General features: G+C 53.1%; 2 protein-coding genes across 2 annotated transcripts in view; both read left to right on the top strand.

Moving 5' to 3' along the window:
- The window catches only part of USP40 (ubiquitin specific peptidase 40), a 61,679-nt gene extending 51,812 nt beyond the window's left edge, over nucleotides 1-9,867 (top strand). Inside the window, 7 exon segments of the mRNA XM_036766347.1 lie at nucleotides 965-1,059; nucleotides 2,607-2,725; nucleotides 3,102-3,167; nucleotides 5,846-6,056; nucleotides 6,217-6,312; nucleotides 7,452-7,546; nucleotides 8,605-9,867. Of these exon segments, the coding sequence (XP_036622242.1) occupies nucleotides 965-1,059; nucleotides 2,607-2,725; nucleotides 3,102-3,167; nucleotides 5,846-6,056; nucleotides 6,217-6,312; nucleotides 7,452-7,546; nucleotides 8,605-8,734 (812 nt within the window). The 3' untranslated portion in view covers nucleotides 8,735-9,867.
- A 2,194-nt stretch (nucleotides 9,868-12,061) lies between these two features.
- Nucleotides 12,062-14,978, top strand: part of NDUFA10 (NADH:ubiquinone oxidoreductase subunit A10) — a 53,538-nt gene continuing 50,621 nt past the window's right edge. The window contains exons 1-4 of the mRNA XM_036768535.1: nucleotides 12,062-12,232; nucleotides 13,155-13,323; nucleotides 13,546-13,761; nucleotides 14,783-14,869. Of these exons, the coding sequence (XP_036624430.1) occupies nucleotides 12,140-12,232; nucleotides 13,155-13,323; nucleotides 13,546-13,761; nucleotides 14,783-14,869 (565 nt within the window). The 5' untranslated portion in view covers nucleotides 12,062-12,139. The remainder of the gene's footprint in view (nucleotides 12,233-13,154; nucleotides 13,324-13,545; nucleotides 13,762-14,782; nucleotides 14,870-14,978) is intronic.

Here is a 14,978-nt window from a genome sequence, read left to right as displayed (position 1 = left end):
CACTAGACATAATGGCCAATGGATGTGGAAGGCCGGTGTGGTTGTTTCTGGTTTCAAAAAATTAGCAGAAAAGTTATTAGCAATAGTTTGCCAGGGTCCATGGGCCTGTAATTTATAAACCACATATAAAATCCTTTTTTTGGGTGGGTGAGCAGGAGTTCCAGTGAGTAGTAATACTAGGTGATATTTATATAATTGTGTTCTCTGGGTGCCTTCCCATGGGGTACCCAACAGAACCTTTGAGATTGGTGTCATTTAATAGGCCTAGACAGTGAGGGTTCACAAGCACTGTGTTCTGGGTCCACTCTCCCTGAGAAGGGGTCCTGTCTTATCTTCCCTGAGGCTAAGCCTCCCTGCTTCCTGCCATCCTCCCTTTTAGGCCAGGGTCTCCAGGCCCCTCCTCCCCGGGGATGTGCCACCTTGTCAGGGGCCATCTTGCTCAAAGTCACATCAGCGAGGCAGTGAGCAGGGCCTGGCCAGAAGCCAGCCCTGTGGTCTTAAAAAATGAACCTGTGTGAGTCCTTAACAGTGTTCCGATGCCTCACTGTCTTCAAAGGACAGACGAGGAAGCCTGTATGGAAGCACACATTCCTCCTGTGTGTCACTGGGGCCAGGGTGCTGACTTTTTAGGGTTTCCTTTTCCATTCGTGAGAAGATTGATGGAAAAGGCAAAGATGTCAGTTTTTTAAGGTGACGTAGGGAAGAAGTATCCCCTTCACAGGCATCTGCGTTTCCTGTCCCCACTTAGGAAGGGCTTCTGGTCCCTTAGGGCATTTTCTCATTTTTCTTCCCACTTTCTTGTTTTTCATTGTTTTCATTTCTCTCTCCCATTGCGTAGCTGTTTTCCCTTCCAGGTAATGTAGTTGGGATGAAGGAGTCAGACTCCCATCCTGCCATTCTTGGGAAATGCAGCCCAAAATGCCGTCTCCTGTAGGTGACCTGTTTGTATTTATTGTGTGCCCAGATCTGCATAGAGCTATCCAGCCTGAAATTCCCTTTACTTTTGTGGGGGACGTTGAGATCTCTGAAGAGGCTTCGGTGGCGGATCTCAAGACTCAGGTCAGGCTTTTTCTCAGCATATTTCAAGGGTGCTATGGTTTCTGGCCAGCGCAGCATTCAGCTGGCCCTTCCTTGCTTTTCCCCTGAGGTGTGCCGCAATCAGGGTGACCACCAAGAGGGGGCACAAGAACAGAGCATGGGCATTTTCCTGGTGTGGGGTTCCTTCAGCTGCTGGCCTGCAGCCCTTCTGTCTGAGCCAGCGCCTCAGTCATTGTCAACAGATGCCAGGCAAGCCCAATGTTCTCCATGGGGCATCCCCTTTCCTTTCTAGCATGTGGTTCTTGTCTTTGTTGAAGGCTGATGGTAACCATTTTTACCTGGATGAGCCAGGTGGATTAGTGCTAGGTGCCGTCCTGTCCTTGACTGTGGATCCCCTCCACAGCCTCTCCAGGAGCCCATAGCCAACTAGCCTTTCCTCGAAGCCTGGCCCCCTCCTGGTTCTCAGTAGTTTTGATGACCAGGAAGTCTTTCCTCACATTAAGCTCAAATCTACGTCTCTGTCTGGCCAACCCTTTGCCCCAGAGGCTGAGCAGAATTTAAGTATCCCTTGTGCAGGGGCAGCCCTTCAGAGATTCAAGGTCCCCTCTTGGGTCCTCCCTCAGTCCTCTCTTCGACAGGCTCACAGCCAGTCAGCATCTGGCTGCTCTGTTAGGGGACTCTGGTTTATTTGTGTCTTTCTTAAAATGGGGTGCCTAGAACATCGGGAGCACCTTCCTCCTGTGGAGCCCAGCCTGGGCGCAGGACAGTCCCTCGATCACTGCATTGCCTGGGATGGCGTTAGCTCTTTTGGCACCAGCCATATCAATCCCATCTTGTCCTTTTGTGGAATTGAGGTTTTGGATCCAAGTGTAAGATTGCACTTTAATCCCTACTGTGTGGCCTCTGCTCATCCTGGCCATCCTTGTCCAGAAGGCCCGATCGTTCTCACGGGACAGTGCTCCCTTCTGTTAGGAGGCCAGGCTTTCCTTGGGAGAGAATTGGTTAGGTAGAGAACTAAGGCGTAAGAACTAAACACCTGACTGTTCTCTCCAGGAGAAAACATGGTCTCCTGGGACAGATGGTAGTCGTGGGTAATTCCCCTTTATCGAGGCAAGCAGGCCCATGACCTGGCTGTCTCACAATAGGACAGAGCAACATATGGCAAAGATAAGGCTACGTCCTTTCATTCCTGTAGCTTGAAAGAGCCTGACTGTGAAATTCCTCTATGAAGGAGCACACAGTAGGATTTGGGCCCCAGAGAAGGTGGCAGCCCCTGCAGTCTAGAGTCTTCACTGATAAAACTTAGGACAGGCCTCCCTCCCTCTTCTTCGGGTTGTAGGAGGGGGTGACCCACTTTGCACACACATACACAAGTTTCAGAAATTCATTTTTTGAAACTAGCTTGGTGGAGTAGGTTCAGATTCACCAAAAAAAAGTTCCTTCTTTCTAGTTGGGAGGTGGTCTCATCAGGCAGACTCTGCCCCCTGCGCCCATCATCACCCATAAGTAAGAGCTTTTTAAAGAGGGCTGCTTATTAACATCTGGGGAAATGTTGTCTCCTCTTCCAGGCCATGACCTTGCCGTCTTTCCTGGACTTCTGTTTCCCATCTGTTGACTTTCTGAGAGCCTGGACCATGGAAAGTAAGCGTCCAGGCAGGCTTTTGCGAAACAGCCAGCAACAACTCAAGTAGGTTTCCAGTTGAACCCTCCCCCTTCAGTCTGTTCCAACACTGCAGAGCTGTATTAGGAGATGGATTGGTGGTGAGATTGGTCAGTTCAGGCACATGTTAAGAGGGGGCCCATTACTGGCCATTTCACTTTGTGAGTTGCACACTAGACTTTGCTCAGAGCCGCTGAGGTTTGCCAGATTCTCAGCCCATGTGAACAGGGCTGTGAGCATCTGTGTGCCCGACTGAAGCCCCCTGGGGAATGCTTAATGATCTGATTGGGCACAAACAGCTTTGATGTGGTTAAAGTGGCAGAATGAAAGACAGAAATGGGGTGGTCACACATCACATGATTTCTCTTTCTCTCTGTCTCTCTCTCTCTCTTTTTTTTACCAGGGAGTATAAAGTGGGAGGGAGGACTCAGATCTGCATAGAGCCTCTGCAGAAAAGAGAGACCTTGGGGTAAGAATTTCCACTGCCTTTACACATGCACATGCACATACACATGTGCACAGTGATGCACACACATGTATACCGCACGGTACATACACACACGTGCACAGTGATATACATGCACACCACACAGTAATACACACATGCACACCACATGGCACATACACGCATGTGCACGGTGGTATACACACACACGCATGCATGCCAGACGGTACATACACACACGTGCAGCAGTACAGAAGCACACATGCAGAAAATGCATTTTTACTGCATGATCATACACAGCACATGCCTACACACACGTGCACATACACATAAGCACTCACATACACCTCATTTTTCCCCATGTTGTTCACTTGGTTTCCCTTCTGCTTGGCCAGTGAATCCCTCATAGAATTGATAGCGCTTGTCTGGTGGTCCTTCTCTACCCCAAGGGCAGGTTTCGCCCCCTTGTTCTTTTCTGAGTCAGTACATGTGACATTCAAAGCGTTTTGTTTTTCTTCTGGAAGCAATGTTGTCCATTGTGGGTGTGGCTCATGCAATTAGTCACATCCCGCTAAGAGGCCCCGTGGGTCCTGGTGCTTCTATAAGAGGAGTCCCTTCTGGTTCTGACCCGAAATAGATGAAACCCATCTCCTTCCTGTTGGTCGTGGCAGGGACTGTTTTGATGGGGATTGGGGGTCAGGCCTCATCCAAGTGACTGCCTAGCATCAGCCAGCTGGCTAGTCAGTATCAGAGGCCCTCTGACTTCAAAGCCGTTCACGGTAGCACAGAGGGAAGCCTGCTTCCTCTTGGTCCCCACGGTGCAAGGCTTCTTAGCATGCCTGAGTGGTCCCAGTGTGCAGCAGGGAGTGAGCAACACATGTCACAGAGGATGCACAAGAGGAGAAACTTGAGAAGTAACCCCTTTGGACCCTCTTGTTGACCAGCCTGGTGCTTGGTGTGGGTTAAGCACTGGCTCAGGAACTGGGACAGCGAGCAAAGAACATGGCTCCCAAGTAAGAAATGACAGCCGCCAAAGGTTTGCAGCAACCTCGCGGCCTCTGGCCTCTACATTCTAGGTTTTGCATTGAGGAAGAGAATTGGCCAGCCCTGGCCATGGCAAACACCGCGGGCACAGTCGGGTGGCCAGTGTGGGAGACAGTGTGGCCAGTGGTGGCGAGCTTGGTGGGAACCGTGGGAAGTAGAAATGTGAGCCAGCGTCAGGCTGGAAGAGACTGGAGAGCCGAGACCATCCTACCTGTCATCGGGCCGTGGTCAGCTGTTACAGCTGGAAATGGAACAGCGCAGAAGAGGACAGATCTCAGCATAGATGGCTGTGCCTGCGTTGGGAGAAGATGGCAGGATCTTGTGGGGGAGGAGGATGGAATGGGGCGGCCTCTCCCGCTGGCCCCTCTGTTCCTCCCTGGGAAAGATGGGCACACACATTGAGGCCATTCCCGGTGAAGTCATAGGCAAGACAGAGGAGCACAGAACAGGGCAGACCAAGGCTTCAGGTGACCCTCCCAGTGGCCCCTGGGCTCCCCTCACTGTGGGCTCCAGGATCTTCTACAGTGGACACATCTCTGCTCACACAGGGGATGAGGAGGCCCCCAGCATGACCAGCTGGCCAGAGGCCAGAGCAGGGTTGGAGGGGGTGCAGCGCCAGCACCACTCTTTGATTCGTTGAAACACACAGCTGTCCAGCGCCGGCTGTGCTGGGCCCTGGAAATAGAGCATCGCAAACAAAAGGCAGTGGGAAGCACAGGAGTGCTGGCCATGGGCCAGCCAAGTTCGGCTTCCTGTTGGAGGAGGCGCGTGAGAGAGAGGAAACACCTGGGAGGTGGAGCATTGAGTTCAGACACTGTCATTGAGTGCCAGGAAGAAAAGGGGATGGGGAGTCCCATATGCTGGGGTTGCTGTCTCATGGAGGCCTATGACATAAGAGAGGACCTGGAGGAGGGGGCCGAGCGGGGGGAGAGCCTGCTGAGAGTGGTTGGGTGTGGGGAGGGAGGGGCATGGGCAGAGCAGCAGGTGCACAGGGAGTGATGCTGCCAGTGCTGCTGACCGCTCGGCCAGAAGCATGCAGGTGGAGCTTTGTGGGCCCTCTATCCATCCGGGGTTGATGGCGCAGGGCCCACGGTGGCCCCAGGGGGAAGGTTGGCGGTAAAAGGGAGAAGGGTTAAAGGAGACAAAGTCTGCTGAGGGTTTTTATGGCTGTGGGTGATACGGGCCTGGGGGTGCGGCAGTGCAGGAGCCAGGGAGAGGGAAGGACATAAGAGTGTGGGCACCAACAGTGAGGGGCTGCCTCACAGTGCAAGATTGGGGAGTATTCACTGTGGAGAAGGGCTGGAAACCTGTTACAGGGAGATGAGCCCAGAGTGGGCAGCTCAGCCAGTGGAGGGTGGAAGGTGAGGGCCCCACCCTGGAGCATCCTGATCAAGGTCGGGTGCTGTCGGGTATGCTGCGGAAGGGGTGCGTCCTGAGGCCTGGCCAGGGACGGCTCTTCTGCCAGACTTGGACTCCCTTTGGCACGGGTTCTCCACCGTGAAGCTGACCTAGATCTGTTTTCTTACTTGAGCCTCACTGCCACCCTGGGAGATGGGGCTTACTATTATCCTATTTAGCAGAGAAGAAAACCGAGGCAGGGAAGCACATCCACAGCAGAAGTGGGTTTAAAGATGCCCTCTGCTTCTTTTTTCTCACAGCCCCAAGGACATGCTGCTAAGGACCCAGATGGGCATCCCTGGGGAGAGGGCCTACTACCCCACCATGGACTTTGTGTGGGACGTGGTGAATGAGTGCACCGCAGCGTCCCTGCGACAGGGCGTGGCTGCCCACTACTGCCTCCCTGTGGACAGCATTGAGATCGCCAAGTACTTTCCTGAGAAGTTTGAGTGGATGCCCATCTCTAGCTGGGTAATGCCTGGGGGCACACTGATGCACGCAGGGCCCACCTTCTGTCATCTTAGCGGCCAGGCCGTAGAGCAGGGTCCTCTGCGGCTGAGGAGTGGAGTAGGAAGAGTCCTCCCCGGGCCTCTCTTACTTCACCAATTCAGACGGCTTTCCTTGTTCATAGGACCAGCAGGTTTCCAAGAGGAAAAAGAAGAAAAAGCAGGAAAACCTGCAGATCGCACCTTATTACCTGAAAGATGGAGATATTATTGGTGTGAAGGTGAGCACAGACTGATTCATTGGGTCTGGGAGGAAAAAGGCACCCCCCACCCCCCACCATTTTATTTTTAGCGTGGAGCCCAAGTGTCTGCAGCGTTTGCTCCTGCTCATGAATGTGTCTGAAAGGAGCAGCGGGCCAGGGATTCCAACAGACTCGGCCACAGTCGAGGGCCAGCTCCGGCAGGACAGCTGCTTTTGGAGTCTGGAGACCTGAGTTCTGGTCCTGACTTTGGACCCTGGACAAGGCCCCCCCATCTCTGAGATAGAGCTTTCTCCCCAGGATTACTGCAACAGGGCATAGATAAATAAAACATAGGTGAGAACCAGAGAAGGAGGAGGAAAGAGGGTGGTTGGGAATGCCTGAGGCTGCTGCCCACCCAGGGACTCTCGGAAAGGGGGTCTGTGAGTGAGAGAGTGAGAGGCAGGGCTGGGAGAGGGAGTATGGGTGACCCAACCCTAGAGCAGCATCGACTTTGGCAAGGACCTGAGGAAGACGGAGTCTGGGGCTCGGCCAAGGACACCGGACTTGGCTGTCTGGTCTGTTTGTCCGCCATGCTGCCCTCCTCTAGGCTGGGAAGGATGGAACCAGAAAGAGCTGAGCTTGTCTCTGACATCAGTGGGCAGAGCCTTTTAGGCTCTTTAGGACCAAAGACTGTTTTTTTTTTTTTCCCCTTTGGTACTAAAGACCCTAAAAGACTATTCCCTACTATTTTTCATATTATCTAAATTCCATAAGGGACTGCTAGGTGGCGCCATAGTGCACAGAGCCCTGGGCCTGAGTCAGGAAGCCTCATCTTCCAGAGTTCAAGTCCAGCCTCGGATACTTCCTAGCCGTGTGACCCTGGGCATGTCGCTTCACCTTGCTTGCCTTGGTTTCCTCCTCTGTCAAATGAGCTAGAGAACAAAATGGAAAACCACTCCAGTAGCTCTGCCAAAAAAACCCAAATGGGTCGTGGAGAGTCAGACACTACTGAAATGATGAAACACATTCCATGTGTCTTTAGAATTTAGATTGTTCTGGTTTTGTGATTCCTCTAATTGAAGTAATCATTCTTGCACTGCCTCCTTCCTCTCCTGCTGGCGGTCACCCCAACCAGGCTCTACTGGAAGACAATAATTGTTCTTTGCTTTGACCAACAGAACCTCCTGGTGGACAACAACAGGGACTTCAGTACCCCGAGAGATGATATTGGAAAAGAGAATCAGACCAAGCTCTTTGGGGGAAAGAGGAGAAGGTATTGGGGCTCAGCTCAGGCTCCATCCTAGGAAAGACTAGCCAGGGCGGGTACTTCTGGCCACTTGGCTTGGAGCCAGAAGTCTGCGGAAGCTCCTGCACAATGCCCAGGGTTCACTACGGTGACTTTGGGGATCAAGCTGAATGGCGGTTGTATTTCTGGAAGGTCACTCAGAGGGAGCACAGTGGATTGGCAAGGAGGCATCCTAATTCTTCATGTTTTGTTCACATAATGGTCATCATGAGGCTTAATTAAACTCACTTTTTATAAACTTCTACCAGATTATGGGAAGACAAGCCCTTTAAAAGTCAAGTTTTCTCTCAGCACAGAGTCTGAGCACAGGGAAGTGTGTCCAGTGAGGTTGGAGGTGCAGCTAGGGCCCTGGAGGTCTTGGGGAGGGAGCCAGGTGGGTGCTACGGGGCAGCAGGATTCTGGGCATTGGCCTCCGGGAGCCAGATGGGTGTCAGTGTTGTTAAACCTGAAAGTTTGGTTAAAGGAGGCAAACAAGCTAGGTGATAGAAAAAAAAATCATATTGCTTATTTATTCATTCATTCCCTTTAAACTTAGCGGATACATGCGTGCATGGAGTCAGACCTGAATCTGACTGCCTGAACAAAGGAATGAGAAAACTTATATACATTATTTTTAGCAGGCTCAGAAGTCTGTGTTACCTCACTTTTATGATTCCTATGTGTGTTTAACCATGATACAAGAAGAGGATTTTGCTTAATAGAATAGGTTTGTAAAGACAAGAGTGTTGACAAAGGTCAGTTAAAGTATATACCCGCAGAATATGAAGCGAGGCAGTCTCTCAGGGTTAGGGTCTCATCCCTTAATGGTTACAGGGAAAGGAATGTTCGTGGGTCAGCTGGATCTGACCTTGCTAACAGAGAAAAGCTATTCTGAGTTTACTGAGAGAGCAAAGAGACTGTTAGGGTCAGGCTTTTCTTCTGGTTAATCAGTTCAGGCTCTGAGTCTTATTGAAATTACAGAAATGATATAAAATGGTATAAAATGTTCCACAGCGTCCAAGAGGCATTTTCTGTTTTTGTCCCAGGCGCCAGGCAGTCCAGCTGCAGAGCCCTGTCCACCTGGAGAGCGGTGAAAGGGAGGCGGAAGTGCACGTACAGGAGAAGCCGCATAGACCAGAAGCAGGACTTTCCATCAATGTGGGCGTTTTCAGATAGCACCAGAGCAGGGCTCTGCAAGAAGCCAGCTGTGACCCACCACGCACTGACCCACTGACTGCCATGATTCAGTGTTAGGCCTGAATGGGAGGGAGGAAGGGAGGGCTTGTGAGTGGGACCAGGAGGCATCGTGGAAAGCATGGCAGGGGATGTCCGCCCTGTGTTCATCCACCTAGGGCTACTCGCTGAGTCAGCTCAGGGACAGAAATGATCAGTCCATTCAGGTGATCCAGTGGGACAACTTTTTCCCTCTGAAGATAGGACTGGCTGGCAGGAAAGTTGGCCAGCAGTGTAGACAGACCCAAGCCCCTGTGCTGAGAGCCTTCTCTGCCTTAGGTGAGGTAAATGCACTTTATCAGAAATGACCCACTGTATGCAAACATACCGCTTTGTGACATTTCTTTGAGGGCCAGGGCTCGCAGACCTTGTGGTTTTTGGAGGCCCCTGTAACACTTAGCTTGACGTCGGCATTCTTGACTTCTGGAGTGAAGACGGGGGGTGATATAAACATGTCACCTCATTGGTTGATGGATCAGTTTTTAACCCCCTCTTCTCCCTGGCTACTTAGTCCCATTCCCAGAGTCTCTGCAGACTTTTGGGGACGCTCCCTTAAGATGGGTTCCAGCACAGAGTGCAGCAGCAGCAGCCCTGACCACCTGCTGCCAGACAGTTTTTTTCTGTACTTCATACTGCCTGTTTACCTGTTTTTCCTGTAACATTTCTTTCACACATTAAATGGTTTCCTTTTTAACTTAGTTTAATCCATTATCTTAGAGTCATGATCCTGCAGTCATTGACATAAAAATAGAGCTAGACAGGAGTCGTCACCTGGAGAACCGACTGGAAGGCTAGAAGTGATGCCACCAGTGTTCCATAGTGTGGCTTTCCATGTAGCAATCAGTGGGTGGGATTTTGAAAAACGGTTTCCCACTTTTCTGGTATCCTAAATGCCTCCGTCTCTCTGGTTGTCCTCCATTCTTGCCTTTTGGGAAAGTTCAAATAAGCCTCTTGTTCGTTTGGTTCATTTGGGTCATTTTCTCAGTTAGTAGTAGTTTGACATTCGGTATTCTGCTTGGCTGAGTTTTGACATTCTTCTGTGGTGAAGACTGGGAAATAAAGAATGTATGAAATAAGCCTGTTGTTTTCTTGGTATTGCAAAGACTGCTGGCAGCTATGGATAAAGTAAATGGCCATTTAAACCACAAGGTGGAGACCCTTTCCTGGGATGATGCTGATGGGATGATTCCAAGGAGATGTTGTCCCTGATGTCCATGATAACACCTGTAAAACCAGTGGTGCAGATTCTCACAAGCAAAGCCGTGGAATTCGGAGCCTCGTCTGCTTCATAGAGGTCTTTCAGGGCTCTTTGGAGAGGGTCTAAATGGTAAAGCATGGTGTGACTAAGGGAAGCACTGCTGATCAGTTAGCAGCATAGGAACCATAGATGAGTCCCTTGTTAATAAGCACGTCTTATCATGTAGGAACTGGAGAGGAGCCTCCCCCCCGCCCCCGCCTGCCCATCCCTCAACCCTGTGAAAATCAGGCTTGGCCGTCCTTTATGAATTCTGGCCGATGTGGGAATGTGGCCCCTTTGTACTTGCGGTGATTGCTCACTAAGAGGTTGGGTCAGCTCTCCTTGCCATCAAACCACATGTGGTCCCTTTGGCTGGAAGGATGATCAGCAAGTGTTCTGGAAGCCTCTGGGATAGGAAATAAGCACTGGGATTTCCTGAGTAGGGAATGACAAACCCCCTTTGCATTGTCCAGCTTTCCCTTTATGTCTGGTGCCATGTTCCAGCTTTCTCCTGAACTGCCCTCTGGGTTTTCCTTCTGTGATGTGATTTGCTGATGAGAAGCCAGAGATTTTCCCCTCCCCCTGCCCCCATGTGCCAAGATTGGTATTTAGAATGTGCCTCTAAGGTGTAAGGTAGTAGTTGCTGCTCTGACTGGTTGGAGCTGCTTTTCTTTTGGGGCAGTGAGTGGTGTGTCATGGGTGACTTTTCCTTTTCTGAAAATTCGTCATGGGAGAGTCAAAAAATTGCTGCTTTTCAAGGGGAAATGGACCACTTTAAAATTTTTGGCCTTGGTTTTCCAATGATCCATTTGCTGGAGCAAAGGAAGCTTTGTGATCCTTCCCCTTCACCCCATCCCCCAAATATACTATGGAAACTAAATTAAAATGTCTTATGTGAAGAAATGTATCTGTATTTTTGGGGGGAAAGTTCAGAAGGGTTGGGCTTTGGCTGTGAAAGGGGTCCAGGCCTGGGAAACCCAGGGAGGAGCAGACTGCAGGCTCCACATCACCTTTTACTGGCTAAGGCCCCTTTGATCCTCTGCTCTAACCAAATCCGCATCTGTTTTGGAGGAAGCTGCTGGCCCAGCCTTTCCATCCTTGCTGGGGCCTGGAGAACCAGTCTTCAGCAGCTCTGATGCAGAGGGTGGATTCAAGCCTGCTGCTTCTCTCTGTCTCCCGGGAACTTTCCAGGAAAGCCTGTGGAAGCCAGTCATCTGTGGCTGTGCATGGGGGGGTGGGGGGGGGAGGGCAGCAGGCCCTGGGCATCCTAGGATGAGGCATGCTGCTTGGGAGGGTATGGATTGTTCTCGTGTCTGTGCTGTGGTCAGTCAGCTGGCACCCTTCACGAGGAAGGTTCCCAGGTTGCCCTTCTCCTGTGCTCTACAATTCCTCCCCAACTTTGTGGAGCTATCCATGCCCTCCCCTTCTCCCCTTATTGGCCCGACTTTTCCGTCTGTCTTGTCTCTGATATCTGTTTTGTTTGCCACAAACCAGCCCTTGCTGAAGTCTGCAGGCAGAGCGAGCGGTCAGGTAGTCGCTGGCACACAAAGCTTAACAAAGGTGCCCCTTGGCACTGGGCACAACTGGGGATGTTGACATGCTGGGAATCGGAAGGGGGCTCACTGTGGCATTTCAGAAAGAGATGCCTGACATGTATGAGGTAAGAAGGCAGGTACAGGTAAGTTACTGGGGAGAAGGATGTGTTTGGGGTGGCAGGCTCAGCCCTCCCCTCCAAAAGCTAAGGCAATCGGGCACCTTCCCTGCCCTCCTCAGACCTCCTCTGGGCATAGCCAGAGTGCATGGCATGGGAGGGGTCAGGAGCAACTGCATCCTGGAGGACTGGCTGGCCAGCTTCAGGAATTGGGAGGCTGTCAGGTAGGGCATGGTTCCCTGCTCTCAGCCCCGCCCCTCTCCTCCCTTCCAAGCTCTCAGCCCCGCCCCTCTCCTCCCCCTGCTCCCAGCCCCGCCCCTCCTTTCCTTGGTGCCTCCGCCTCCTGCAGCACTTTCGTTACGTCACTTCCGGGCGACACCGGAAGGCACCGGGATCCGTACAGGTCCAGGGCCGCGGAGGCCACTTCCCGGAAAAGTTGCCCTCGGGGCTTGAGGACGCGATGGCTGTCGTTCTCCTGAGGCCCCACACGGCCTGGGCCGTGTCTCTGTCGGTGTCGGCGCGCGGGCTCGGGGCCGTGGGCGCCTCACGGGCGGTGAGTGGTCAGGTGCCGCTGGGCCCCCCGGTGACCTTGAGCCCCCGCCTCAGTTTCTCCCTGCGCCCGGAGCCCTGGGACCTCAGGGGCAAGGCAGGAGCGGGGCGCAGGCGCGGCCCTGTGGTCACAGCCTTAGGGACCCGCGGCCTCGGGGAGCTTCTGCGCAGTGGGGGTCCCCAGGCGGGGAAGGACGCGTGGGCGCTATCCGGCCTCAGCGGACCAGGGGACCCCCCTCCCCCAGCGGGTCCTGCTTCAACCCCTCCCCCCCTCCCCGTGCCACCACCTTCGTGTTGTTAGGCTTGTCCAGCTCTCTGTGACCCCATTGGGGTTTTCTTGGCATTTCCTTCCCTGGGTCATTTGACAGATGAGGAAACTGAAGCATAGAGGGTGCAGTGACTGGGCCAGGGTCACCCAGCGAGGAAGCGTCTGAGGCCCTGAGGCCGGATGCGAGCCTGGGTCTTCCTGACTCTAGGCCTGGCGCAGGTGAAGCCTCACCCCCCTCCCCTCCCCCCCCCCCCAGCTCAGTAGCTGCCTCCTGTGTCTCCCCGCGGGTCAGGGCGCTCTCTGCACGTGTTTGGGGATCTCCAGCGCCGATTCCTCCACCCAGGCCAGACACCTTTCTCCCAGACCTCACAAAGCGTTTTCTTTTATACCTCGAACCTGTTTTTTGTGGGTTGATTTGTGTTGTGATGAGGCTGCGCACACAAACACACGCACATGCGCACACAGGTGCCCGCGTGGGTCAGAGCGCCCCTCCCCCACGCCCATAAAACCTTTGGGAAGGTAGGGCCTGTCCTCCTAGAGCGCCCTGTGTGTAGTAGGCGTTTAATAAGTGTACATCAGAAGCGGTAAGCGGAGTTGAGGAATTGGAGATTCCTTCCTGAACGTTCATGTTTTCGTCGTTGGACGTTGTGTTTTTCAGGCAGGAATCCACACAGGCTTGCGGTACCAGCAACGCTACGGCTTCCTGTCTTACATACTTGGAGAGAGAACCACAAAGAGGTTCACGGAGAAAAGCAAAGTGATCACCGTGGAGGGCAACGTCCGCTCTGGAAAAAGCGAGCTGGCCAGACAGCTGGCCGAAAAGCTAGGTAGGCCCTCGTGGTCCCCATCCTTCCTGTCTCCGAGCGAAGCCCTCCCCCCACCCCGTGCTGTCCCAGGTCTCGGGAGCTTCAGGCGTCTGCTGTGGGGTCTGCTTTGCCGGGAGGCCAAGAAAGGGGACTTCTGTGTCTGGCTCGTTCAGGAGCGCTGCCAAGCCGCGCCTCTTCTAGGTGAAGGACGTGCCGGGGTAACTTCCCTTCTTCCATCCCCAGGTTTGAAACACTTCCCTGAAGCTGACATACATTACTCGGAGAAAAACTCAGGCGATGGGACTGTCCTGAGTCTGGAGCTGGGGGGCAACTGCAGCTTGGAGAAGTTTTATGATGACCCCAGGAGTAATGACGGCAATGCTTACCGCCTGCAGTCCTGGCTCTATGCTAACCGCCTCCTGCAGTACTCGGACGCCCTGGACCACCTGCTGAGCACAGGTCGGGAGCCCCGGGATTCTGCTCACAAGCTCACAGGGGGCATGCGTAGAGAAGGCAGGAGGAGAGGATTCCAGAGGTGTAGACCCACCACAGAAGGCAGGAGGGGAGGATTCCAGAGGTGTAGACCCACCACAGAAGGCAGGAGGGGAGGATTCCAGGGCTGTAGACCCACTATGGAAGGCACTGAGGAGAGGGCCTGCATCTGTGGGGCCTCAGTGTGCTGGGCTAGGAGGGGAGTCCTTGTGATCCTGGGAACAGCTCTGCTTCTTTTATCTGGAAGGACACTTTGTTTTGTGAGCCCACTTCTTCCATTGTGTCAGGCCTTGCACATCTGGAGGGAAGCTCTGTGCTGTAGATGGGCGTGGTGCCCCTCCCTTAATGATGGAGCTGGCTGGTTGTTAGTGACAGCCACTCCTACTTAGGTATGGTCAATGCTGGAGTCACAGGATCTCTAACCTCACATGCTGCTCTTCTGAGTGGCCCAGAGACGGTCATTCTTTTCAACTCATGGTAGTGATAGAGAAGCTCTGTGGCTTAAGGGATGGACAGCTGGCCTCTGAGCCAGTCTGACTTGGGTCCACGTCCTGCCTGTGTGACCCTGGTCCTGTCATTTCCCCCACGTTCCCTTCCCCAAATCCCTTAAGGTTGCAGAGAAGGTGCTGAACGGCACTAGCGGGAGGCATTTCCTCCCCTGGTGAAATCATGGGTGTAAAGCCGGCCAAGCACTTCTCATGTACATGGTGTTTTAGGGCTGACGAAGCCCTCCACCTCTTTTCTGTACCCAGCACGTTGAGGGTGGTCTGGTTAGGGTAAGAGTCAGTGATGCCATTTTTCAGACCAAGAAACTGGAGCATGCCAGCTGGAGTGTCAGGGCAGGATTCAGAGCCCCTTCTCTGGGCTTCTGGTCTGGCTGTCCAAGGTGGCCAAAGGGGCCAGCAATGTCCTGCTGGGGAGGCTGGGAACCCTCGCCGGTTGTCCTTGGTCAGTGGCCCTAATAGCGCCACTCTCTTTGTGATGACAGGGCAGGGTGTAGTTCTGGAGCGCTCCATCTTCAGTGACTTTGTCTTCACGGAGGCCATGTTCAAGCAAGGATTCATCCGAAAACAGTGTAAGTAGGCACCGTCCTTGGAAAGCTTCCTTGTTCCCACATCCACGCGGGCATGCTCACAGAGTCCTATGGGAGAAGCCCAGCAGCAGAGTCCTCGTAGGATGTTTGG

The sequence above is a fragment of the Trichosurus vulpecula genome, chromosome 7 (genome assembly GCF_011100635.1).
Source record: "Trichosurus vulpecula isolate mTriVul1 chromosome 7, mTriVul1.pri, whole genome shotgun sequence".
In the NCBI taxonomy this organism is placed as follows: Eukaryota; Metazoa; Chordata; class Mammalia; order Diprotodontia; family Phalangeridae; genus Trichosurus; species Trichosurus vulpecula.
Note: the sequence above shows the minus strand (reverse complement) of the source record. Positions and strands in the feature narration are given on the sequence as shown.